Source organism: Myxocyprinus asiaticus, chromosome 15 (assembly GCF_019703515.2).
Source record: "Myxocyprinus asiaticus isolate MX2 ecotype Aquarium Trade chromosome 15, UBuf_Myxa_2, whole genome shotgun sequence".
Lineage (NCBI taxonomy): Eukaryota > Metazoa > Chordata > Actinopteri > Cypriniformes > Catostomidae > Myxocyprinus > Myxocyprinus asiaticus.
Window position 1 is genome coordinate 20,309,841 of NC_059358.1, and position 26,743 is coordinate 20,336,583.

The window sequence follows — 26,743 nt, forward strand, 5'->3', positions numbered from 1 at the left end:
ATAAAAAAAACCCACTTTATTTGTTTCTGTCTGATGAAGAGTTGACCGTACAGATCAGAGAGTGTGATCAGCTGCTGTAGATAGTAGATACTATATACTATAAACTATTTACTTACTATTTACTTCAGTATTGATAGATAGATATATGTAGATAAATAGATAGATATTTTTTTATTATTATTTATTTATTTAATTTTTGTTAAGTGAAAAAGACATGCAATGATAGTGATGACAGTGGCTGCATACAGGTTCTACTGATCACAAAGAGACTAAAACCTCCCCTTTCACTGGGTCGCATTCAGGATTACTGCTGAATTCTTTACAAGGGTTGCACTTGTTAGGGCAAGCAGAGGCACCATGTCAGCAGCTAACACACTGACAGGGCGGAGGGACAGACAGAGAGAGAGAGAGAGAGAGAGAGAGAGAGAGAGAGAGAGAGAGAGAGAGACAAGCACACTCAGGGGTGTGTCTTATACATTTAGTTCCTCGAGGAAGTACAAGTCAAATTATCTTGTTACAGTGGTGTCAGCACAAGAAAGAGTTTGTGTAAAAGATTTTGCTTTGCTTTTACCTGTCCAGGGAGATTATTTCATCAGATGAGCACTGGATTTTACCACCTGATCTGGGCGCAGGCAGAGGAGATAGAGTTTAAAAGGAAGTGGGAGAGTGAACGAGAGAAAAGGCAGGTGAGTTCTCCAAGGTCTTGACCTCTGCCCTCTTCTCCATCATATTTAAGACAACTGCGATACTGTACACATGAGCAAAGGAAGGGCTGATGTTACTTAAAGTGAACTTATAAACTTAAAAACCTGGAACATTGTTACACGGGCTGTTATAAAAGGATGCAGATTTATTTTTTTATTTTTTTTATCTCATCACCAATAGAGTTACTTGTAATGTTAACAGATTTGCTTTGGTTGTAAAGTGTCCACTTTCAAATACATGGAATCTGTAGACAATAAATTAAATAATTTCAAGTTGAAACCTGTTTTTTTTTTTTTTTTTTTTTTAACCACTTCCATGTTAAACATCTGAAAAACTGGGTTAGTTGATGTTTCATCTGGTGGACCATTCATTAAAAATCCCCATAAATTAATACTGTTTCTTCAGTCTTTTTAGATTCTTTTTAGCCATTTAATTATTTTTAGCCATTTAGATTCTAGCGATTTAAAGAAAGCACACCTTTTAGTGGAGCTGATTGAAATGAAATAAAGCATATCATACTGTACCTCTATAACTCCATCATACTTCCACATATTGAAGTATCCAGTGTTAAAAATGTCCAAACCTCATTGAACTCATAGCAGATATTTTGTGAGTCTTGCTGGGGCAGCGACAGTCAGGAGAGATGAGCTCTTATGTGTGTTACTGAAAAAAATCTGGGTAAAAAGCTGTGCCAAACAAGAAGTTTCACTTTCTTTACGATCAGTTGTGCACATGGCTTGATCACCTCACAAAACAACTGTTGAGATTGTGTGAAAAATAAAAGAAGAATGTTAACATTAGAAATAGAGCCAATACACTGGAATTTTCACTCACTTTCAATACAAATGTCAGCAGAGTAAACTTTGAAAGCGAAAGGCAGTATTGTGTAAAACGGAAAGTTTTGCACAATGAGTAATGTCACAGCATACTCAGATCTGTCTGTCCAGGTGCTGTGCAGAGATTTTGAGAGGGAAACATTTAAACACACAGAGTCGTGTCGTGTCAGTGTAGTTGTAGAAATAATTAAAAAAGTAGGGGGGGTGGGAGGGGGCATATTACAGGAATAGTTCTTCCAAAACTGAAAATTCTGTCATTATTCACTCACTCTCAAACCATATAACTTTATATCTTCTGTGCAATACCAAAGGAGAAAATCTGAAGTAGGCCTGTCACGATTATTAAATAACTGTCTGATCGCGTTTATTTGATCTTCTGATTTGATATTTTGCACTTCAAATTCCAATCACATTTTAATGCCCAAATAAGGGAATTTTTTGGCAAATATATAACCTTGTGGGTGCCTCGTGCCGCTCCCCCACAAGATGCCGCCCTGGGCAACGGCACATGTCGCCCATGCCTAAATCCACTACTGGCTGTGTTTATAATTAATTAATGACAGTTCATCGTGAAAGCCCTAAAAGAGACAATTAATCATCATAGCCCTAAAACAGACAATTAATCATCATAATTGCAATTATTTGATTGACAATTAATCGTCAGCGAAATTTCAGAATCGTGACAGCCCTAATCTGAAGACAGCTGTTTGCTGTTTTCCATGCAATTATTTTAAACTACTAGCTTTAATGCTTCAAAAAAGTCACAAAAGCACCAAAAAGTCTTATAAAAGTTACCCAAAGGACTTGTGTGCTTGAACTGATTTAATAGTATTGTGCAGAACAGACACAAATTTTAGGTGTTATTCACTGATAATCTTCACCTGAGCTGTTAAACGAATATTCCTGGTTCAATACAAGTTAAGCTCAGTCGACCGCATTTGTGGCATAATGTTGATTACCACAGAAATTTAATTTGACTCGTCCCTCCTTTTCTTTTTTTTGGGGGGGGGCGGGATTTTCTCCCATTTTCTCCCCAATTTGGCATGCCCAATTCCCAATTCGCTCTAAGTCCTTGTGGTGGCATAGTGCCTCGCCTCAATCCGGATGGCGGAGGACGAATCGCAGTTGCCTCCGCATCTGAGACAGTCAATCCGCACATCTAATCACGAGGCTTGTTGAGCGCGTTACCGATTCGAACTAGCGACTCCAGGTGTGGTAGTCAGCGTTTTTACTTGCTTTAAAAAAAAAAAAGAAAAAATCTGGGTTACAGTGAGGCACTTACAACGGAAGTGAATGTGGGCCAGTCTGTAAAGGTTAAAATGCTCACTGTTTCAAAAGTATAGTCACAAGGCATAAAGGATATGCATGTAAACATGCTTTTAGTGTGACAAAATTGCTTACTAACCTTTTCTGTGTAAAGTTATAGCCAGTTTTACAACTTTGTTACCATGACGATGTAATGTCAACAAACCTTAAAACCCTAAAATTACTGTAAAAATTACGATTTAAACAACTTTACAGCTCAAATAATACACAAGTTTTAACAGAAGAATTAATGTAAATGCTTCTATAAAATTATGAGCTTCACATTTCTGCCTTTAAACCCTCCAACAATTGTCCCCATTGACTTCCATTGTAAGTGCCTCACTGTAACCTCAATTTTTGCTTTTTTTTTTTAAAGAAAAGGCGGGTTGAGTCTAAATACATTTTTGTGGTAATCAACATTATGTCACAAATGCTGTCCATTCATTTTAAATTGTATTGAACCCAGAACCTTCCTTTAAAGTTGCAACAGGATGATTGAGTCAGAGTTACTCGAGAATTTTAACAACTCATTCAGGCAATGCCACTTCTCTCATTAACTTATATAAATGTGCCAAGGTAATCTTGGGCAAATATCAAGATTTTTACCAAATAATGTCAGTATGTTCCTCGGACAAAGTTATCATCTTGTTTCAAAAGACTTAAGATTATTTTATGATTCTTTTATGGTGCTTTGTGTCCCTTTTAAAGCTTGAAAGCCTCCCCATTCATTGTAATTTCATGGAAAAAAGCAACCAGGGCAATTAAACATTTAGCTTTTTTGTTCCACCAAAGAAAGTCAACAGGTTTAGAAAAGCATGAGGGTGAGAAAATATTAACAAGATTTTCATTTGAGGGTGAACTAATTCTTAAAGACATGAGACTTTGAGAAGTAAGGATTTACTCTAAGTAATGATGTCCCAAAAGCCAGTTGTGAGCGCATAGGCTTTGGACCTTCTCTTAATCACTTTGAAACATGCACAACTAGCCTAGAGCCAAACAGAAACAAACTTCTCCCCCACTCACCCATAAAACAGGACTTTCCACACTCTCCATTTGTTATAAAGTTTACTGTAAAAGTCAGGTATGTCCCCTCTGAATTTAAAAAAGAGAGAGTGGGCAGCAAGCAGCTAGAAGCTAAAGTCCAATGCAGCTCAAAAGCAGGTTTTGACCTGTCCCTTCAGTAATGTCACCAGGGCTTGTGCTATGACTTGCTGCATGGTAATGACAGGGTGACTACTGTGATCTCCAGGATGGAGGAACAACATGATTTCTCACATCCTGTAAATCCCTTAGGCTTTATCTACACACACACATGTTAACACACACTCAGAGCCCCAGGCAAAGCACTGGAGTCATCTATGGAATGCTAAATATTTACCTTATCTACGGCAAACCTTTCAGTCAGAAGAGAGGATACAGGAGGCCATTTCAGCTCATGGAAATACAAATTAAGCAATCATGGGACTGTGGAGTTATAATATTAAGGAATTGACCTAACCTCAAGTTACCTTACACTTCAGCTAGGGGTTTAACATCGAAAATCCATTTATATATCACATTGAGGTAAAGCTGTTCATATCTCAACTTGCCAGGTATAACTGAACACAATATGCACCTCTCCAATCTATGAACATCTTAATATATAAGTAATATTCAATTATTTGGATGGGTGAGCGAATACTTTTGGCAATATAGTGTATTTATATATATATAAAGACAATTAGAAAATATAGCCGCAAGCGGCAATCATCGGGGTCCAAGCACATGTGAAGAAATAACCAAAATTATCTGAATTGACAGAAATTATCCAGTGGATGACAAATAATACAAAATGACAGAACAGATCCTGCCTAAACTAAATTTGTTGAAAATTGGGAAAAATGTGATTTGTTACTTGATTGCTAGGGTAATACCATCTGGTTGCTAGGCAGTTACCAAAGTGATACTGAAAAGGTTCCTTGCTATCCTGATTCAAATGAACGAAACCGGAAGTCTCTACGTTGTTCGGGTGCAGAGATATATGATTTGTTACTTGGTTGCTTGGATAACCCCATCTGGTTGCTAGGCAGTTACAAGGTGATATTCAAAAGGCTCCTTACTACCCTGAGTCAAATGAACGACCCAAGTCGCTATGATGTTTTGGTGCAAAGATATGTGATTTGTTACTTGGTTGCTAGGGTAACCGCATCTGGTTGCTAGGCAGTTACCACGGTGATACTCAAAAGGCTCCTTGCTACCCTGAGTCCAATAAATGAACCAGAAATCTCTATGATATTCTGGTGCAGAGAAATATGATTTGTTACTTGGTTGCTAGAGTAACCGCATTTGGTTGCTAGGCAGTACCAAGGCGATACTCAAAAGGCTACTTGCTACCCTGAGACAAATGAATGAAACCGGATGTCGCTACGATGTTCTGGTGCAGAGATATGTGATTTGTTACTTGGTTGCTAGTGTAATCCCATCTGGTTGCTTGGCTGTTACCAAGGTGATACTCAAAAGGCTCCTTGCTACCCTGAGTCCAATGAACAAAACCAGAAGTCTCTACGACATTATGATCCTGAGATCCCCATCTAAGCATTTTGAATGGAAATCAATGGGGTTTGGTTACTAAGGTGCTCTAAATGGTTGCTAGGGCACGGCTAAGTAGATTCCATGATGATACCTGAAGTCTGATTGCTCACCCAAGTAAAACAAGCAAATTGTCATTTCTCTAGGACACTCTGATCCAAAGATATCACTCTCAGCCATTTTGAATGGAAGTCAATGGGGTTTGGTTGCTAGGATGCTCTAAATGGTTGCTAGGGTGTGGATAAGTAGTTTTTTCAAGTAGATACATTAAGTCTGATTGCTCACCCAAGTAAAAGAAGCCAATTGTAATTTCTCTAGGACTTTCTGATCCAAAGATATCACTCTCAGCCATTTTGAATGGAAGTCAATGGGGTTTGCTTGTTAGGGTGCTCTAAATGGTTGCTGTGGTATTGCTAAGTAGTTTCCATGATGATACTTGAAGAATGATTGCTCACCCAAGTAAAACAAGCCAACTGTCATTTCTCTAGGACATTCTGATCCAAAGATATCACTCAGCCTTTTTGAATGGAAGTCAATAGGGTTTGGTTGCTAGGGTGCTCTAAATGGTGGCTAGGGTGTGGATAAGTAGTTTCCATGGTGATTCCTGAAGTCTGATTGCTCACTCAAATAAAACAAGCCAACTATCATTTCTCTAGGATATTCTGATCCAAAGATATCACACTCAGCCATTTTGAATGGAAGTCAATGGGGCTGGTTGCTAGGGTATTCTAAATGGTTGTAAGGGCATGGCGAAGTAGTTTTTCAAGTGGATACATGAAGACTGATTGCTCACCCAAGTGAAATAGCCAACTGTCATGTCTGTAGTCCATTCTGTTCCAAAGATATCCCTCTCAGCCATTTTTAATGGAAGTAATAGGGCTGGTTACTAGGGTGCTCTACATGGTTGCTAGGGCATGGCTAGCCTGTGACCAGAGAGATTCTTATTGGCTGATTACTAACCTGACTCAAAAGATCCAATCGCCAAGTGTCTACAAAATTCTGTTCTGAAGATACCCTTCTGAGCCATTTTGAATGGAAGTCTAAGGGGTGGTTGCTAGGGTGCCGTAAATGGTTGCTAGGTCATGGCTATGCCATTTCCAAGATAATACTTAATGACTGATTGGTAGCCCGAGTGAAATGAGCCTGCCCCTATGTCTCTACCACATTCTGATTGGGAGATATGATCCCACAAAATTCATTGTCTTTTCAAAGAGCCTTGCCATAGTATGCCTATGGGGCACTTTTGGGCTAGTTTTAAGGCAGCATTTTACAGTTTTCGGACACAGCCATATAGAAATGACATGAGACAGAAATGGGGATAATGGAAAAATAAACACATAATATAATTCCAGACATATGTAAACATATCCCTAAAAAAATGTGACAGTTAATCATGTCTGGCAACTTGACAAATATGTTTTCAATATTTTTAGGATATGTAAAAATTAAGGTGACATTTGATTATCTATAATCATTTTGGAAATCACAGATTTATTTGCAAACTAATATTATAAAAGTCAGAAGACATTGTCAGTGTACCACATTTCTTCAAATAAATTTATATGCATTCATACACCTATGAAAGCCTTAGACTCACAGGTTTGTGAAGTTTGGCCTTTGTGCACACAAGATACAGGAATATTAGTCATAATGGGCCACACTAGTCAAATATATTGGATTGTATCTTCTAGACGATTTAATGGATCAAAATTATTTTGATAACTTTTTGCCTGCATGGTCTAGCGCTGACCTGGGCCAAGTTTGGTGAAGATCTGATTAAAAAAGTAGGGTTTTCAGTAAATTAGAATGGCAGAAATATTTTATAAAATGAAATAAATCTGAGATATACATTTTGTAGGACTTGATGCAAGGATTTAGAGGTAAATAGCATTTTGATTTTAATGTGCTCAGATGCAGAGTAATTAGCAAAAATGTAAATGTTTTTGTTATAGCGCCACCTTGTGGCGATTTTCACAAAACTTGGTACACAGCCTCATTTTGACACTGTGTATGAATATCTCAAGTTTCGTAATGTCCGGTCATTCAGATTTGATGTTATTAGCTGCTGAAATTTGATTGACTGCTGGCGGCCATGTTTGTTGATTTTTCTGAGTGATATTTGAGTGATATGTTAGCCTTTGGGCCACAGAAGATGTAAACCAATTTTCAACATCATTGATCATACAGCTGCGAAGTTATGAGCGTTTTTCAGTTGTAGCGCACACTATAGGCGGAATTTGACGAAACTTGGCGTGCAGCCTCAGAATGTCGTTTTGTCTATGTGTATCAAGTTTCGCTACGTTTGGACTTTTAATTTGGTAGATATAGGTCAATTTCGATTACATGGACGATGCCTGACCAGTTCGTTGGCTTATATCTTCACAACGCTTTGACGAAATAAAATTCTTTTGATAACTTTTTGTCAGGAGGTTCCATAGATGATGCATACCAAATTTTGTGTCTCAAGGATTCAAAGGAAAAAATAATTTTTATCCTAGCCCTTACGTTTCCAGAGTTATGACCACAAACGCAAAGATGCTTATTATAGCACCACCTAGTGTCCGACGGGTGTGTGTGTGGGTGCCTGAGTAGTGGGGGGGGGCGGGGGTTTCTGACCATCCCACCAAGTTTGGTGTCTCTGCGACTTACGGTCTCTGATGCCCAGACACTTTTAAGGCAGAAAAAGAATAATAAATACTAATAATAATAATAAACAGAAAATCAGTACGAATACAATAGGGTTCCTGCACCATGCTTGGACTCCTAATAATATAATAGAATATATTCTGATATATTTTGATGTTTTATTTTTTATATATCAAAGAGATGATGCAGCAAACAGAACAGGATTCATTACTTCCACATTGAAATTTCATGAGACGCAACTGGCTGCTAAACACATATTGAACTACTCATAACCCATAAGCTACACATTCGCTACACATATGTATTTTCTCAGCCACATTTTGAGTCTAAATAGATGTACAATTTACAACTCCAATTCTGAAAAAAGTTGGGACAGTATTAAAAATGCTAATAAAAATAAAAAGGAGTGATTTGTAAATTATATTCACCCTTTGCTATATTGAAAGCAATACAACTATACATTACAGTATATGATGTTCAATGTTTTTTGAAAATGTACAGTAATTTCAAAACAGATTATTGCACCACGCTCTAAAAAGCTGAGACGGGCAATTTAAGACTAATATATTTGACGAGTTGAAATAACGTGAACCAGGAGATGTTAAACAGGTGAGGCAATTGTGTCATAGTATATAAGGAGCCTCCAAAAACAGCCTTGTCCTTCAAGAACAAGGATCATTCGAGACTTTGCCAACAGATGCTTTAGCAAATGATCCAGCACATTGTGAACAATGTTCCCCAAAGACAAATAGGAAGGATTTTTGGCATTTCACCCTCTACAGTACACAATATAGTTAAAAGATTCAAGGAATCTGGTCAAATCTCGGTGCATAAAGGGCAAGACGAAAACCACTTCTGAATGCATGTGATCTCTGATCCCTCAGACATCACTGTCTTAAAAAACATAATTTATTTGTAATGAATATCATGAACATGGGCTTGGGATAACTTTAGTAAACCTTTTTTAGTCAACACCATCCGCTGCTGCATCCACAGATGGAAGTTAAGACTTTACTATGCAAAGCAGAAGCCCTACATCAACACTGTCCAGAAGCACTGCCGACTTCTCTGGGCTTGGTCTCATCTGAGATGGAGAGTAGAACAGTTGAAGCATGTTTTTTGGTCCAAAGAGTCCACATTTCAAATAGTTTTTGAATTTTTTTTTTCAAAAAATAAAAATAACAGCCGCTGTGTTCTCCGGGCCAAAGAGAAAAAGGACCATCCAAGCTGTTATCAGCGTGCTCATGGCATGGGTAACTTGCACATCTGTGAAGGCACCATTAATGCAAACCGATATGTACAAAATCTTTTCCAGGGACGTCCCTGCATTTTCAAGCAGGATAACTTCAAACCACATACTGCCCGGATTTCAAGTGCATGGCTGTGTAAGCAGAGAGTGTGGGTGCTAGACTGGCCTGCCTGCAGTTCTGACCTTTCTCCAATTGGGGATGTGTGGCTCATTATGAAGCACACCATACGGCAACGAAGACCCCGTACAATTGTGTAGCTGAAGACCAGCATAATGGATGAATGTGGGAAAATTCCACTTTCTAAACTTAACAAATTTGTGTCTTCAGTGCCCAAGTGCCTTATAAGTGTCATTAGAAGAAATGGTGATGTTTCACAGTGGTAAACACTCGACTGTCCCATCTTTTTTGGAGCGTGTTGCAATCATCTGATTTGAAATTACTGTATTACTGTATTTTAAAAAAACAATGAAATTCACATGGTAAAACATCATATAATGTGTAGTTGTAGTGCTCTGAATATAGCAAAGGGTGAATATAATTTACAAATCACTCCTTTTTGTTTTTATTATCATTTGTCATGCTGTCCCAACTTTTTCGGAATTGGGGTTGTACATAATTTCAGTAGTACACCAAAATGACAATAACCAAATTATAATTATATGTTACACTTGCTATAGTTTACTTCCATGTTGCTTCTTCGTCAACTAGCAATGTCAAATGAAAATCAAGTGAATCATTGAAACATCAGCACCACCTTGAGTAAGAAATACATGTACTGTATAATTTGTTGTTGCTACAGTTCCACCGAAGTGTATAAAATGCTGATTTGTTAAAATCTGCCAGAGATTTGCCATTTTTTTTTTTTTTTTTTTTTTTTTTTGCATGTCTTGTTTCTTTTAAAAGAACACACAGTGCATTTGTACACTGATATACTTTGCAGATATTTTATTAGTAATGGAGTTGCTATAAGTAATGAGCACATCTCTAATCTACGTAGCTCATAGTTTTAATAAATGCTAAACAAAAAGCTAATTAACAATGAAAAGAACATCTTGGCTTTTTGCACTCTATGCAAGAAGGGACACAAATATGCAATCATCAAATCCATAGACCAAAAAATTTAAAGAAAGGAAGAATTTCTCTAAGCACAGAGATGTCTTGATACAATCTGTAGATTCATGTAGGAACTTGTGAGTACTATGCAATGAGCCAATCTCTCATACAATACTTGTCTTTGCACGTTTGACTGCACAAACTCTGAAGCAATTTTAAGCTATGCTGTGTTCGAATTTCCAAACACTACAGCCTAACTGTATGAAATACAGTAAGTGCATACAAATGATGTTATTTCATGAAACTGTGAAGTTATATTTTATCTAATTATACCTTTTGCCATCTGAATTTAAACACTGGCATTATTATGAAATATTCTGCATTATATGGAATACACTGATCATAGCTGTTTCAATGTCACTGTGTCTGTGTAGACATGAGTGTTTAGGGCTGTACGTGATGACACATCATAAGAGTCTTGAGAACAATTAGTGTTGTTTATGACATGTGTGGGTAATGATGAAGCTTTATATGGCATGAGCTTCCCCCTGATGAGCAAGTGTTGAAGTAAGACTCTAAGGGGATTTCCCTGATAGGACTCTAAGGTGGACTTATCCTAGGCTGACATTCAACATACAACATGCAAACAGAGAAGTGAATACTAAGAAAATGTACAGTAAATCATAAAGTATATTTTAAAAAGCAGTGGCTCTCAGCTGGATTTGCTACAGGACACTGCATTATTTACAATGGGCATTAACTGGCAGCCCAACACTGTAAAAAAAAGTGTCCTTACAATTATACATATAAAAATTATCAGCAGCCAATAATTCAATTCACAAAACCATGTTTATACTTGTTGCACGTGGTTTGTAACCCACCTATTGACATCCACTCATAAACATCTCCAAAATGACTACATGACCCTTCGCTCTGATGTCTGTGGTCATGAAGTAATTTCAGAGACTGGTGTTGGCCCACCTGAAGGACATCACTGGACCCTTTCTAGATCCCCTTCAATTTGCTTATCGAGCAGACAGGTCTGTAGATGATGCAGTCAACATGGGATTGCATCATATCCTGCAACATCTGGACAGATCAGCGACATATGCAAGGATCCTTTTTGTGGACTTCAGTTCGGCTTTCAGCACCATCATCAAGTGATTTGATTTGATTTGATATTTTCCGGACTAAATTACACCAACTCTCTGTTCCCACATCTATCTGTCGGTGGATCACCAGCTTTCTGATGGACAGGCAGCAGCTAGTGAGACAGGAGAAATTCACTTCCAGCACATGTACGATTAGCACTGGTGCCCCCCAGGGATGTGTGCTCTCCCCACTACCCTTCTCCCTGTATACCAATGACTGCACCGCCAAGGACCACTCTATCAAGCTCCTGAAGTTTGCAGACAACACTACTGTCATCAACCTCATCCAAGATGACGATGAGTCTGTATACAGAAGGGAGGTTGAACGGCTGGCTCACTGGTGCAGTCAAAATAACCTGGAGCTGAACACGTGCAAAAGAGTGGAGATGATAGTGGACTTTAGGTGGAACACCCCAACATTGACCCCGCTCACCATTCTAAACAGCACTGTGGCAGCAGTGGAGTCATTCAGGTTCCTGGGCACTACCACCTCACAGGACCTGAAGTGGGAGACCCACATTGACTCCATTGTGAAAAAGGCCCAGCAGAGGTTGTACTTCCTTCGCCAGCTGAGGAAGTTCAACCTGCCACAGGCGCTGCTGATACAGTTCTACTCAGCAGTCATTTTTGAACAGTTGCCTTCTGGACGGTGCTACAGAGCACTGAGCACCAGAACCGTCAGGCACAGGAACAGTTTTTTCCCTCAGGCTATCCATCTCATGAACAGGTAAAACTGCCCCACTGAGTAATAATTATGTGCAATACACAGCTTAGTCTACTTATATTATTATACGTATATGTAAGCATACTTGGCAATAAAGCTTATTCTGATTCTGAAAACTGGTGTTACCCTAGAATGCGTTAAAAAAAACCTACATGAATGCATTAAAAGAGGCTCAAAATGACCCCTATTTGTTTCAGTGGATTTCTTGTTAATATCTTTATCTTCAAGAATTTAAGAATTAGATCTTTCACAATGGTTTTAATGTTCAATTCATGTTTATTTGTTGACTTTTAATGTTTTAAAATTAAAAGATAAAATTCAGTGTTCTTTAAAATAATTGCAGCTTTTCCTGAACCAACTCTTTCTGAGCCTTAATAACAAACACATTCAAAATATATAATAGTGCAGACAGCTTTCTCCACTGGAAGGTTCTAAACCTCATCTGGTTCTCATTAAAACACAAAACAACTACACAATACTTTGTCACAATGGCAGTCATCTCCAGCACAACCTGGTCTGTAGTCTGGATCATCGTCATCTGAGTACTCTGATTTTGACTCCAAAGCCATTATGGGTGTCTCACTGAACATTTCCAAAGCCTTCTCTGCTGAAAATGTGAGTCTATTATGCTAATAGTTAACTTGCTAATAGTCTGCTTGCTAGCTTTAGAATATTTCAAAGTCTATGCTTCAAAATCTGTTAAGTATTCAAAAAAGTTTGAAAAAATACAGTATTTCCAGACAAAACGTACCAAGTAGCTTAAATGTGCTAGCTACCTGTATTAGCTCTAGTAGTTTGTTAGCTAATTTATTTAAAATATCATTTAAAATATCTGAATGTCAGTGCTTCAAAATTTATCTGTCATAAATTGTAAAAAGTTGTAAAAACTTATAAAAAATACCACGTGAAGTCAAAATTCTGTAGGAAATGCATATGGGTAATTTTGACCTGCTTTATGCAGTCTTGCAGAAATGATAGAAAAAAAACTATTTTTTTCTGAAACATGAGAATGTTTCATCAGACATCAGGTCAATTTGACTCCCTTTTTGCATTGTAGGGTTAAGTCATAGGCATGTGCCATTTTACATATTATTTAAATACTTTTAAATCGAGTCACGTTACATCATGCGAGGATCGGATGTGTGAATGGCGAGCTCTGCATACTTTGCTAGTTTTAACACTTTTAATGACATACACTCTGTTCCATAACTGTCCTAGGAGGACAATATATCAAAGAATTCAAAATCCTCGGGCTCTGGAGATATTAAAAGACACTTACGTGCTCAAGCCGACGCCCTCGAGCAGGCCGCGAGTCTGGGAGCCGATTTAGTCGGGGAGGTGTGGGAAATGCAGTGAGAGATGCTGAAATGTCGGCAATGCTGACAAAGGTTGTTGCTGACATGGAGGATCTTACTGTGATACATCGATCGATCACTGCCATGGAGGCGAAGTTCACTGATGTGGTTACAAGAGTGGGTGATGTCGAGAAACAGGTCGATTACCTGGAGTCATCGGAGAGGGAATTATCTGCTAATCCGCTAGTGACCAAGGTGGATTTGGAGCATGTCTGTGTGAAGTTGGAGGACATGGAGAACCGTAGCCGGCAGAATAACATCCATATCATCGGAATTCCTGAGGGCAAAGAGGGACAGGATATGGTGAAATTCCTGGATGAGCTCCTTCCGAATCTGCTCGACATAGCAGGCCATAAACTGGAAATCAAGCGAGTTCACAGGGTTCCTGCTCGGCGATCCGCAGAGGAGACAGGCCCCAATCAATTCTGGCCAAATTTCTGAGATCATCCGATAAAGATCTTATGTTACGCGAGACGGGGAGTAAAGGAAGGCTTTCTTGGAAGAACCACAGCATTTTCTTATTCCCAGACTTTGCGAATTCAACAAGAGAGAAATGTGATCGATTCAAGGAATGCAAGAAACGTTTACATCAATGGAAGGTCGCTTTTGCACTGATATTCCTGGCCAAATTGAGAATAGTAAAACATTCACATGCGCACAGCAAACAATGTCCTTCATAAAGTCAATGGAATAAGTCATCTTGTTGTACTCATGTTGCAGCCGAGTGGTCCGGCTCAATGAACATTCGCTTGACTGTTTGAGGAAACTGCACACATTTTTTTGTGCTGGTTCAGCCTAGCAGCTAGAGTTTATTTTGTAGTGTAACACCTTCAGGACAGTTTTATGGATGAATCTACACGCTCTTTGTGCTTTGTCCACCTATCGGCTGGAGTTTTTTTGTGGAGTTACACACCTTCAGGACAGTTTTATGGATGAAGCTACATGCTCTTTGTGCTTTGTCCACCTATCGGCTGGAATTTATTTTGAAAAGTAACACACCTTCAGGACAGTTTCATGGATGAATCTACACGCTCTTTGTGCTTTGTCCACCTATCGGCTGGAATTTATTTTGAAAAGTAACACACCTTCAGGACAGTTTCATGGATGAATCTACACGCTCTTTGTGCTTTGTCCACCTATTGGCTGGAGTTTATTTTATAGATTATCTTTTGCTGTGTAATTCTGTCTCACAAAATTTGTATAGAAAAACCAGACTTGAGCAATCCGACGGCAAGGCTGTCGTGGGGGTTCTCATAGGCGTGCATGGACTGTTTGAGTTTGGAGGGATGGACGGCAGTTGGCGCTGTTGTGCGCAGGGTTAATGCACATGTTTTTCTTTTTTCTGTTTGTTTTGTTCTGGGGGATCTTCAGGTTTTGATGGTTGCACTAATGTTGGAATGTGGTCTTTATAATCTTGTTTTTGACACGCGATCTATTTTTTCTTATATGTAAAAATGTCAAATGAGTGGATTGTCTCTCTCCACGTGGAATGTGAATGGGTTGGGGCACCCAATAAAAATATGGAAGTTTATTTCTTTTCTTAAGCGTAAGAAATATGATATAGTGTTTCTTCAAAAAACGCACCTTTCTCCGCAGGAAGCTGAAAAATTTGGGAAGATTTGAGGTGGGCATTAATTTTATAGTACTGGCTCAAGTAAGAGCAGGGGAGTCATTATGCTGATAAGTAAACATCTACAATTCAAATTTCTCAGAGTAAAGATAAATTAGGAAGAGTCATTATTGTTTTAGCTGAAATTCAGGGACAAAGTCTTATTTTGGCTAATATTTATGCACCTAACGTTGATGATCAGGGCTTTTTTATAGATCTTGAAGGGATGTTGCAAGCCGCTGGCACCCCTCATGATATAATATTGGGAGGAGACTTTAATCTTTTGATGGACTCAGTCCTTGATCATAGTGAAGCAAAAGTGTGCAAGCCCGCTAGAGCAACACTTCAAAGGATGTGTAAAAATCTTGATCGTACCAATATTTGGAGACTTTTGAACCCATCTGGTAAGGAGTATAAATGTTTTATCAGTACATAAGCTTTACTCTAGAATAGATTTTTTTTATATATCTAAGTCCCTCATTTCATCTGTTGTTGATTGCTCAATTGGAAACATTTTAATCTCAGATCACGCCCTGGTGTGTTTAGAGGTGTTGCCACATACGGAGAAAAGAATTCATATAGTTGGCACTTTAAAGTGTCCCTTTTGCAAAATCCTGAATTCCAACAAATGCTAAAGGCTGAAATCAGTGTCTATATGGAGACCAACTGGTCCTCAGTATCCTCTGTGGGTGAGGCTTTGGAGGCACTTAAGGTGGTTCTTAGGGGCCGGATCATACAGTATGCCTCCTTCACCAAAAAATCCAAAGCACAAGAACTTGTGGAATTGGAAGGGAATATTAAAAGTGCCGAGGCAGAGCTGAAGCGCCGAATGTCGTCTAATGGACTCTGGAATTTACCAGATTGAAGTACAGATATAATACTATTTTGTCACGGAAGGTGGAGTTTTGGCTATTCAGGGCAAGACAGTCATACTTTGAGTCGGGGGACAAGGCAAGGAAACTTCTGGCTAGATATATATAAAACAGAGAGAGTCTTTTTCTACCATTCCCTCAGTGAAATCTGCTGGTGGTGAAATATTTACCTTGGCCATTGATATTAATAATGCTTTTAAAGAATTCTATCTTGATCTCTATAGTTCCAAGTCTTCGTCTACTGATGAAGATATTATAAACTTTGTGGAACCATTAGAACCTCCTAAACAAAAAATTATCTTAATTCTGAGATAACCTTGGAGGAGCTTGGTGAGGTAATTAAGGCCTTGCCTACAGGCAAGTCTCCGGGGCCAGACTGCTTTTTAGATCTTATGCTACAGAACTGGCTCCACTTTTGCTAGAAGTTTATACGGAATCATTAAAGAATGGAAAGCTTCCGCCAACCATGACACAAGCCCGGATCAGTCTGATTCTTAAAAAGGACAAAGATCCAAGTGAGTGTAAGAGTTACCGTCCAATTTCCCTGATCCAGCTAGACATTAAAATATTGTCAAAAATGTTGGCTAACTGATTAAGTAGTTATGACATCTCTTATACATATAGATCAGGTGGGGTTTATTCGGGGCTGTAGCTCTTCTGATAACATTAGGCATTTCATCAATATCATGTGGTCAGTGGCGTATGATCAGACTCTGGTCACTGCCATCTCACTTGACGGCGAAAAGGTTTTTGATATGGTAGAATGGGAATATTTTTTTACGATTTTGGTAATGTACAGGTTTGGGAATACTTTTATTGGATGGATTAAGTTACTTTATAGATACCGGCAGTACAAACAAATGGATTAATTTCAGATTATTTTACTCTGGATAGGGGCACCTGGCAGCATTGCCCTCTTTCCCCATTATTGTTCTGGCTTGCCCTGGAACCATTAGCAGCCACGATATGAAAGGAGGATGATTTTCCAGGGGTGGTGGCAGGAGGTGTGGTGCATAAGCTTTGCTTAATGCAGATGATATTATATTATACGTTTCTGACCCTACTAGATCTATGCCTTGCCTCCACAGAATTATTAATTCTTTTTCTAAGTTCTCAGGATACAGAGTTAATTGGTCTGAATCTGAAGCTTTGTCTCTGTCAGCATACTGCCCGGTAACAGCTTTTCAGCCGGGTGCCTTCCGGTGGCCCAAACAGGGCATTAAGTATTTGGGTATTTTATTCCCAGCAAATTTGTGTTGAGTTAATTTTGACCCTTTAATAAAAAGGTTTTCAAGCGATGTGGGCAGGTGGGCTTACATTTATCATTTATCTATGATTGGGAAGGTTAATGTTATTAAAATTAATTGTATTCCAAAATTCAACTACCTGCTACAATCTCTCGCTATAGATGTCTCCCTCTCTTATTTCAAGCAATTTGATAGCACAGTGAAGTCCTTCATTTGGAATGGTAAACATTCCAGATTACATTTCTGTAAATTGCATAGGCAGATTGACAAAGGTGGGCTAAGCCTCCCCAAGATTTTGTTTTATTATTATGCATTCGGTCTCAGACATTTGGCTCATTGGTCGCTTCCACCTGAGAGAGCCCCTCCCTGGTTTTGTATTGAACAGGAAGTTCTTGCCCCTATTTCGCCATTGCAAAGCCTTTCTATCAAACTAACCGGAGAAGTTAACCGTTCCCTATCTGTCACTCACTCGACGTTGTGTCGATGTAGTGACACTAAGGGTCACTCTTGGGAGCCCTTTTTTTTAAAAAGGCCAATGAGAATTGGTGAGTGGAATTTGCATGCCACTCCCCCGGACATACAGGTATAAAAGGAGCTGGTATGCAACCACTCATTCAGATTTTCTCTGTGGAGCCGAGTGGTTGTATTCAGTGCACTGAATTCAATTCCCTCCAAAGACGCACCTCAAAACTGCTGGATTTACGGCACATTTCAGCAGCTTCTCCCCCTCTGCACCCGTGGAGTGCAGAGAACGCCCCTGGGCGCTTTGGCAGAGCGAAAATAAGAGAGTATATTCTAAAAGAGTGTATTTTCATTCACAAAAAGAGCGGCATACACGGAACGTCTTTTTAAAGATGCCTTTCTCTTTGTGTGATATTCCTGGTTGCGGTCGTTATCTCTCGGCTTCTGATGGCCACGATCGCTGTCTTATGTGTCTGGGCACTGCCCAAGCGGAGACATCGTTCGTGGATGTGTCATGTCCTCATTGCGAGAACATGACCATGGCAACGTTGCGGTCGCTGCTTGCTTTCGTAAGCTTGCTTGCTTTCTTGGCTCCCCGCACCGGTCCTTCTACCTACGGGTTTGAGGCCACGTCGGTTAGCACTGGGGGCGATTTGGGGACATCAATGGGACCACCTCCGCCGAGTATCCCCCCACGGACCTTCCATTACCCAGCATGCTCGCTTGCCCCGGTCGGGCACTCGGACAAGGCGAGTTCGATCTCGAGGTCGAGTTCGACCTCTCGTTCAGAGCTCGGGAAGACAATGAGTTATCGAGCACAGCATCGGAGAGCGGGCTCATCCAGTCTGACGCAGAGGTTTTGGCTGGGCTTCCTCCTTTGGGAATGGTCACCCAGTCTCAGGCTGACGCAGAAATGATGGACATGCTTTCCCGGGTGGCCGCGAGTGTTGGGCTAGAGTGGAACCCTCCACTCTCCCCTGAACCCTCGCGGCCTGACGATTGGTTCCTTGGCTCAGGGCACCGCCCACGGCCACACCCCGCCCCGGTCCCTTTCTTTCCGGAAGTGCATTAGGAGCTGACAAGATTGTGGTAGGCACCTTTTGCTGTCCGGTCCTGGTCTCTCAGCTCCTCCGCTCTCACTACCCTCAATGGTGGAGCGCCCAGGGGGTATTCGGTGATCCCCCAGGTGGATAAGGCGCTCGCGGTGCACTTGTGTCCGCAGAGCACCGCCATCTGGCGCGGGCGCCCGAAGCTCCTGTCCAGGGCCTGTAGGTTTACGTCGTCCCTGATGACTTTGGCCTGCAGTGCCACTGGACGAGCCGCCTCCGCCCTGCATGCCATGGCTCTCCTGCAAGTACACCAAGCCAAGGCGCTAAAAGAACTGCACGAGGGTAGTTCTGACCCGGGATTGATGCAGGAACTGCACTCGGCAACCGACCACGCTCTCCGGGCGATGAAGGTCACGGCGCAGTCTCTCGGGCAGCCGATGTCCACACTGGTGGTCCAGGAGCACCACCTTTGGCTCAACTTGGTCGAGATGGGAGAGGCAGACAAGGTATGGTTCCTTGATGCCCCCATTTCCCAGGTTGGCCTGTTTGGTGACACCGTCGAGGACTTTGCCCAGCAGTTCTCAGCAGTGAAGAAGCAGACACAGGCCTTACAACATATCCTGCCCCGGTGCGGCTTAAGACCCTGCACCCTGTCTGCTCATCGCCAAGGGCGTCCTCCTGCAGCAATAACACTGGCTCCGCCGCAGCCCGCACCCGTGGCCCGGCTCCGGCGTGGAAGCAGGAAGCAGATGCCACCCGTCTCGCGGCTGGCCGCTAACAACCCAAGGAAGGCTTCGAAGCACCCCCAAGACAGGCAACCCAGGGGCGAGGAGACCCGCTTCTCTGGAGCACTACGAGGCACACAGCGGTCTGCCCATCACACACTGCCAGTTCAAGCGTCTTGTATAGGGACCCCTAGTGTCACTAAATTGACACAACATCGAGTGAGTGACAGATAGGGAACGTCATGGTTACTTTCGTAACCTCCGTTCCCTGATGGAGGGAACGAGACATTGTGTCCCTCTTGCCACAATGCTGAACTACCCGCTGAAATGGCCACGACCTGGTCTCGGCTCTTCAGCACAAAACCTGAATGAGTGGTTGCATACCAGCTCCTTTTATACCCGTATGTCCAGGGGAGTGGCATGCAAATTCCACTCGCCAATTCTCATTGGCCTTTTTTCAAAAAAGCAGAGGTGTTTGGGGCTCCCAAGAGTGACCTCTAGTGTCACTACATTGACACAATATCTCGTTCCCTCCATATGGGAACGGAAGTTACGAAAGTAACCATGATGTTATCTCGCATTTGCACAAAAGTCTAGACACAAAAGTGTCTAGAGTGTTTAATTCGGACATTTATTTAAATGTTGCTTCCAGCATATGGCTGAACCCAAAGTTATGTATTAATAAGTCCCCTTTCTGTTTTGGACAGAGTGGATTGTGAGGGAGTTTAATACACTCGGTTGAGTGTTGAGATCCTTTGAAAATATGGTTCAACATTTTGGGATTCCCAGGTCTCAATTCTTTAGGTATTTACAGCTGCGCCACCTGCTTTGTACTATTTCTGGGAGTAGCATACACTCCCCTAAAGCGGCAGATACTCTGGGAGTGGTGATTACTGATTTTGGAAAAAGGGGGGACGGAGCTACAACTTTTCTCAAGAGATTATGGGAGAAAGATTTAAACTTGGTATTGGAGGAGGGAGTGTGGGCTAGGATTAAAAAAAACATCAAGTCTACATCTAGAGATGCAAGGGTGCACCTTATGCAATTTAAGATTTTACATTGATTCTGTTGGACCCCCTCTAGATTGTATAGGCTTGGTCTTAAAGACACACCCACCTGCTGGCGATGCCAATCAGAAGATGGGGACACAACCCATGTTTTTTGGCGGTGTGTTAAGATCTAGAAATTTTGGTTGAGGGTTGAGAGTTTTATCTGTGATGTATTGGGCACTCATATTTCATTTTGCCCCAGACTCTGTATTTCAGGCGATGGGGCGGTCATTAATATAGGGGATAAGTACATCAAAAATTGGGTCCTAGCCAGTGTTTTGATCAGCAGACAGGTCATCCTTAGGGGATGGAAGTTGGCTGGAGCATCCTCATTTCAGGAGTGGTGCACAGAGATGGGTAGGGTGGTGGCATTTGAAGAGGTGTCGTATAGAAAGCTAGGCAACCGGGAGTTGTTTGATAAAAAGCGGGGCAGCTATTTGGCATTTTTGGAGGGCTCTTGGGGAGGATAATGGTTGACTCTGTACATGAATGTTTTGCTTTGTTATGTGTCATGCTTGAGGAGCAACCAGTAAAAATGCTAATCTTTTAAAAATACTTTTAAATCATGATTCATCATGTTTTATTGAGGAAGTCACTTCATATAGTAGTTACATATAATTGTATGGAGGTTCACTGAGATAAAAACAATAAATATTATAGCTTAGCATCTTGAATTACTGTTAATCTCTTGCTTCTTAAGGCATGGAGACGTTCAACTCCAAGGACATGGCTCTGAAGGCCCAGAAAAAGATCTTGAGCCAAATGGCCAGCAAGTCTGTGGTGCAGATGTTCATCGATGACACCAGCAGTGAGATTCTAGATGAGCTTTACCGTGTATCAAAAGAGTACTCTGGAAACCGCTCGGTGGCCCAGAAAGTGGTGAAAGATCTCATTAAAGTGGTGGTGAAGATCGCTGTCCTTTTCAGGCACAATCGATTCAATGATGAGGAGCTAAAGTTGGCTCAGACCTTCAAAAAGAAACTGCATCAGGGAACCATGACAGCCATCAGCTTCCACGAGGTAAACAACACCTGCACCTTACACCTTTGAGCAGAATTATTTGAGTTTTATATCTCTCATGAAATGTCTGGATGGACGTGTAGCTACTAAAACAACGATAAATCAAGTGATCAATTACAAGTCAATAATCAATTAATGAAATGTATCAGCGACCTGTCTGAAGTTTTGACTCTCCAACTGATTGGCGGCTTCACTGCAGCAAAGAAAAATCAGACATTGATTCAGATAAAAAGCTACCACACCTGTCAGTGAATTCTACAATTGCAAACATGACTGTAAGAGATAATACCACCAACCAGCTATGACCACTGATGGCTTACAGTCTTGTGTAGTCAGACCTTTGACTAAAACCAAAGTATAATTTTTTTTTTACATGTAAGCTTACAGTCAAACACTCTAGTCTTTTAAAGTATACTCCATTTGACTGTGTGGATGAACACAGGCTCTTTCTTGACACATGTACACTACAACTGCTATGGGACACCTGACTTTCTCCTCAGGAGTTAAGACCCTTTAAAGATGTTTTTATAGTCTTTCAGACTCGAGTTATATAAATGCACTTATCTCCTGACCTCATCACACATGCGCTCTTGATGTGCACATCCACTGTTGTTGTTTCCACCTTCTTCTCCTGTTGTTCACGGCCGTTTACATCGTCTTCTTGCACTACTTCAGCACTGCTGATGACGAAATTCATGCCACGCTACCTGAATGCATACACTAACATTCTGCTTGTGGATATCTGCTTTAGTAGCTACTACGTTCCTCAAATGAAACATTACTAACTTAGCAAACTTGTATGCTTTTACTCACCTTTTACTCACAGAAGTTCATCAAATCAGCCAATCAGATTGCCTCTTATTTGATCGAGACAAGATCTTACAGTTTTGTGCAATTAGGCATAGCTGCAGGCCAGAGATCTCCAAATGGGGGCGGGATCTCCAAAAGAGGGCATGGTTACTCCAGAAGGGGCGGGGTTACTCCAAAAGGGGGTTGCGCCAACTCCTAAAGGGGCACAAAATGACTTCCACACACGGTTAGGGAAACGGTTAGGTTAGGGGTTCTTTAAGGCCACTTTTCCACCATCGAGCTGAACAGTTCTCATCTCAAAACCATACAGTTCCGTGCCGATCTGGGCCAGTTGGCGCAGTTACAGTTTCTTTTTCCACTATGGTTTGTTGAAATCAGGAGATCCCTTACAAAAAATCTAAATTTCTGGCAAACCAGCTGCAAATTTGCCACTCATTATTTTCACATGCAAATGAGCTTGTGATTTGCAACAAATGTTTGCCAGAAGTTTGCAGCTCTTCACCGGTAGTGGTGAACCTGCAGCAAACCTTTGGCAACAATGGACAATTTGCCGTAAGTTTTCTGCAAAGCTCATTTGCACATGAAAATGATTAGTGGTGTATTTGCGGCAAGTTTGCGGAAAATTTGCCATGAACTCTCAAAAAGGGAATGTCTGTAACAGATCCATCTGTTGATGGTGTGAGAGGTAAACAATGGAGCGAGTGCACTATCAGTTCTCTTTATTTCATTTCCCAAAGGCAATTTGGTTGCAGCATTTTAAACAAATAACAATAACTCTAAAAACAATGGGGGGAATAAAAGAATGTCTGAACTGATTTGTTCTAATTATGAGTATTCTGAAATGGATGCCAGATGGGAGGGTTTGAAACTCATTGTGCATTGGGTGGTTATTATCCAACACTATGCACTGGGCTTTAAACAACACCTGCCTTTGGTATAACTGAATCAGGCTTGTCTGCTTCTTCCCGTTTATTTTACTGCACTGATTTGCAATCCTTTCAAGGGAGTTCTTGTCTTTAACATGTATGGCAGGAAACCAACACAGCAGAGAAAAGGATAAACATGATTCAATATAAGATTTATAAAACATGCACATCAGTGATTTGTCCACATTAAAAGACCTGAGTTTCCTCAAGCAATGCAATCTTTGCTGTCCCATCTTGCACAGATCACAGAGTTGCACAGAATTTTTGGAGAAAAGGACAACTTATTGTCTAAAATGGTACCCAGGTACTTATACTGTTTAACACTCTCAACCCCCATTCCCCAAATAGTGGTTTGCTGTAGCTGAGACAAATGCCTCCTGTGATTAAAATCAATATTCATCTCTTTGGTTTTAAGAACATTTAGTTTTACAGTTTTCCTCAATCGCTTTGGTTCAATTCTTGAATGAGAATTTTTTTTTTCAAAACAATAAGTTCAAATCTCTGAACAATTAGTTTCTTGTTCACACCAGATTTGAATTTCTTATTCATTTAAGCAAATTGTTTTGGCACATGTGTGCAAAAGAGTAAGTACAATTGTCTACAGTTTGCACAATAACTAAATGCACATGGCTTGCTGATCAAAACTGATGAGTTGATTCTCAGTGAAATTGTCACTCTTCACAACTTCTAAACATTCTTACATCGTGTGAGCCATCAAAATTATCCATTCAATTATCAAAATCTGTCAGACATACATGTATATTCCATAAATATCTATGACATGGAATGTTTGTGATGTCTGCTAAATCTCTGGCCAGACCAACAAGAGCGACAGGATGTCCACCAAGAAGATGGGAACTTGTAGTGTTACGTATTGTGAGGAGGTACAATTTATTGTTTTTTGCATGATGTCATTTTGTGGCAATTTTCTGTTCACTTTATATGACTTTACATGTAGGAAATATGGACATGCAAATGTGAATTTGCTGTTTACATGTAACACATTGCTACAAAAATAAATTTACTGTATACATACAAATGTACATATCCTTTTTCTGTGTACTACAGCATTGTACAGTATTGACTTTTCCCAGTAAACTTTTACCTACTGTTGAAATCGGTATCTAAAAAGTTCAGTGTGATACACAATAGCATTCAGTTAGACAAAACTGACATTCTTGTATAGCACAGTAAGCAGTCAGTGTCAATAAAAAAGAAGAACAAAAATTAAATTTGTATATAACAAACATTTCCAGGGTTGACTGCCATGGTGAAAAAACATCTAAACATTTTGAGCAGTACGGCTCACATGATGACAAAAAACTTTTCATTTTGGTGGCTTTGGCCAATTTACTGATACAATAACTAGGTTTTGAAGCATGAATTAAATGTTTTGGGTGAGTTACTACATTTTGCAGACATGCAATAGAGTTGTGATGTCCAATAAAACAGTTGTGATAATTGCACTTACAGTTTAGAGAATGTTAAGACTGTTTAAAAAAAAAAGAGCCAAAGCTATTGAGAAAAACTGTTAAGAATGCATCCTCACACCATGTGGCAAAGTCATCAACCACAGGGCCATGAAGTGGAGGATGATTGCATATTCCAGTTTTTAGAACTGCTTGTTTTACTCTGTTAATACACAGAAAAGACATGGCCCTTAACGCAAAAAGGAAGGTCACCACGTACTAAAGTCATCCCACCAGCATGGTTGAGTACGGTTAGCTAACCATGCCGAGAATTACGGGCAAGAACAGTTTATAATCGTGCCGTGCCGAACTGTGCTCAAGTGGAAATGCTACTGTAATCGTTCCGTACCATGCTCAGAACCATTCGGCCCGATGGTGTTAACCATCCACCATCGGCTTATATCTTTGCTTGTGGTTTGGAGCTCCCGCCCCTTGTTGGAGCTCTGCCTGCAGCTATATCCTTCTTGGTTTTGTGTGCAATTTGCCTCAGACAGTTAGTGCATGGACTGTGGGCTGTCCATAGGTGTGCCATCTAAGGCTTAGACTACGGCTGAGTTCGGAATTGCATACTTCTACCATGCTACTCATACTATTTCTGCCATAGACCCATATGGCAGAAGTAGTAAGAGTATTATTGATAGTATGCCATTCCGAACTCAGCCTACATCTTTTGAAACATGGAAATTACTGAATTCTGGCATAAAATATTAGCAAATACAAAATGCAGTGTTCCATCACAATATAAACCATTTATTATAGTTTTTTTTATTATTATTATTATTTCTTAATTTTGTTTTCACAACATATTTTACTTTTTAAAGTTCTTTACTGATTAGCTGATTGATCTCTTTACTACTCTCTCCACAACCATTATTTTATTATTTTCTTCTGCTTTTACTTTTACATGAATTCACAATTAATCCATTATGTGATTATGTATTTGCCTAACCAAATCACTAATGATGCTGAACACAGCAGGATGATTTGTCAGATATAGATTAAATGTATTTCGTGCTGACTAAAGTATCTTCTCTTTGCTACTTTCAGGTTGATTTCACATTTGACAAGGCAGTTATGTCAGAAATCCTGAAAGAGTGTAGGGACATGCTGCTGAAGCTTGTGAACACTCACCTCACACCAAAATCACATGGACGCATCAACCATGTCTTTAACCATTACTCTGACCCCGAGCTCCTTACCCAGCTGTACAGCCCATCTGGGCCTCTCAAGCCCCACCTGACCAAAATCTGCAATGGGCTTAACAAACTACTGGAAGACGGGACGTTATGAGGACAGTTAAATACTTTCAGACTTTTACAGGATTGGCATGGGGGCCGCCTGTGGTCTCAAACTGCGTACAATGCAACCAAAGAGGCAGAATATGAGAACATTGTGGACTGGCCAAGAGCACTGGACTTCAGTTCAACATTTGAAATAATGTTGCTGTGATTATATTGAATATTCAAATCCATTCAATAACACAAGTTGATATCAGCCACTATCACTGCATAAATGAGCTCAGAACGATCAATTTAAAAATATTTTCATCTGAACAAATATTTTATCTGCAAAACTCCAGCTGTTGCATGGAGGTTTTCCTAGACTACTTATTTCTAACAATGTTTAACCACTGAGGTTCTATCACTCTGCTGTAAAGTAGACAAGACTGTGTCACCCATAACTGTAAACATATTTGAGCGGAATGTTTACCTCTCAGGACAACCAAATAATGAACACACAAACAAATTTTAGTTTGGAACTCTTTATACACTCCCATCTAGTGTTACCCTTTTGTTATGGCCATTATACACAAATCTTAGAAGCTTGTTACTACACTGTACAGTAGACAAATCTATGGTGTTATTACACAGAAAATCAAACACCACTGAGAGGATCTACTGTGTTTTAAATC

The 26,743-nt window shown here is 40.3% G+C and overlaps 1 protein-coding gene across 2 annotated transcripts; it reads left to right on the forward strand.

Annotated features, from left to right (window-relative positions):
* The first annotated feature begins 487 nt into the window (after window positions 1-487).
* LOC127452965 (tumor necrosis factor, alpha-induced protein 8-like protein 2 B) lies at window positions 488-26,577 on the forward strand. 2 transcript variants are annotated; one of them, XM_051718896.1, is made up of 3 exons: window positions 488-686; window positions 21,307-21,626; window positions 25,879-26,577. In XM_051718896.1, the coding sequence occupies exons 2-3, from the start codon at window positions 21,309-21,311 to the stop codon at window positions 26,119-26,121; spliced, it is 561 nt and encodes a 186-aa protein (XP_051574856.1). In that variant the 5' UTR covers window positions 488-686; window positions 21,307-21,308; the 3' UTR covers window positions 26,122-26,577. The 2 variants fall into 2 exon arrangements, with proteins under 2 accessions (XP_051574856.1, XP_051574857.1); XM_051718897.1 differs by having other exon boundaries at window positions 488-682.
* The last annotated feature ends 166 nt before the right edge of the window (window positions 26,578-26,743 follow it).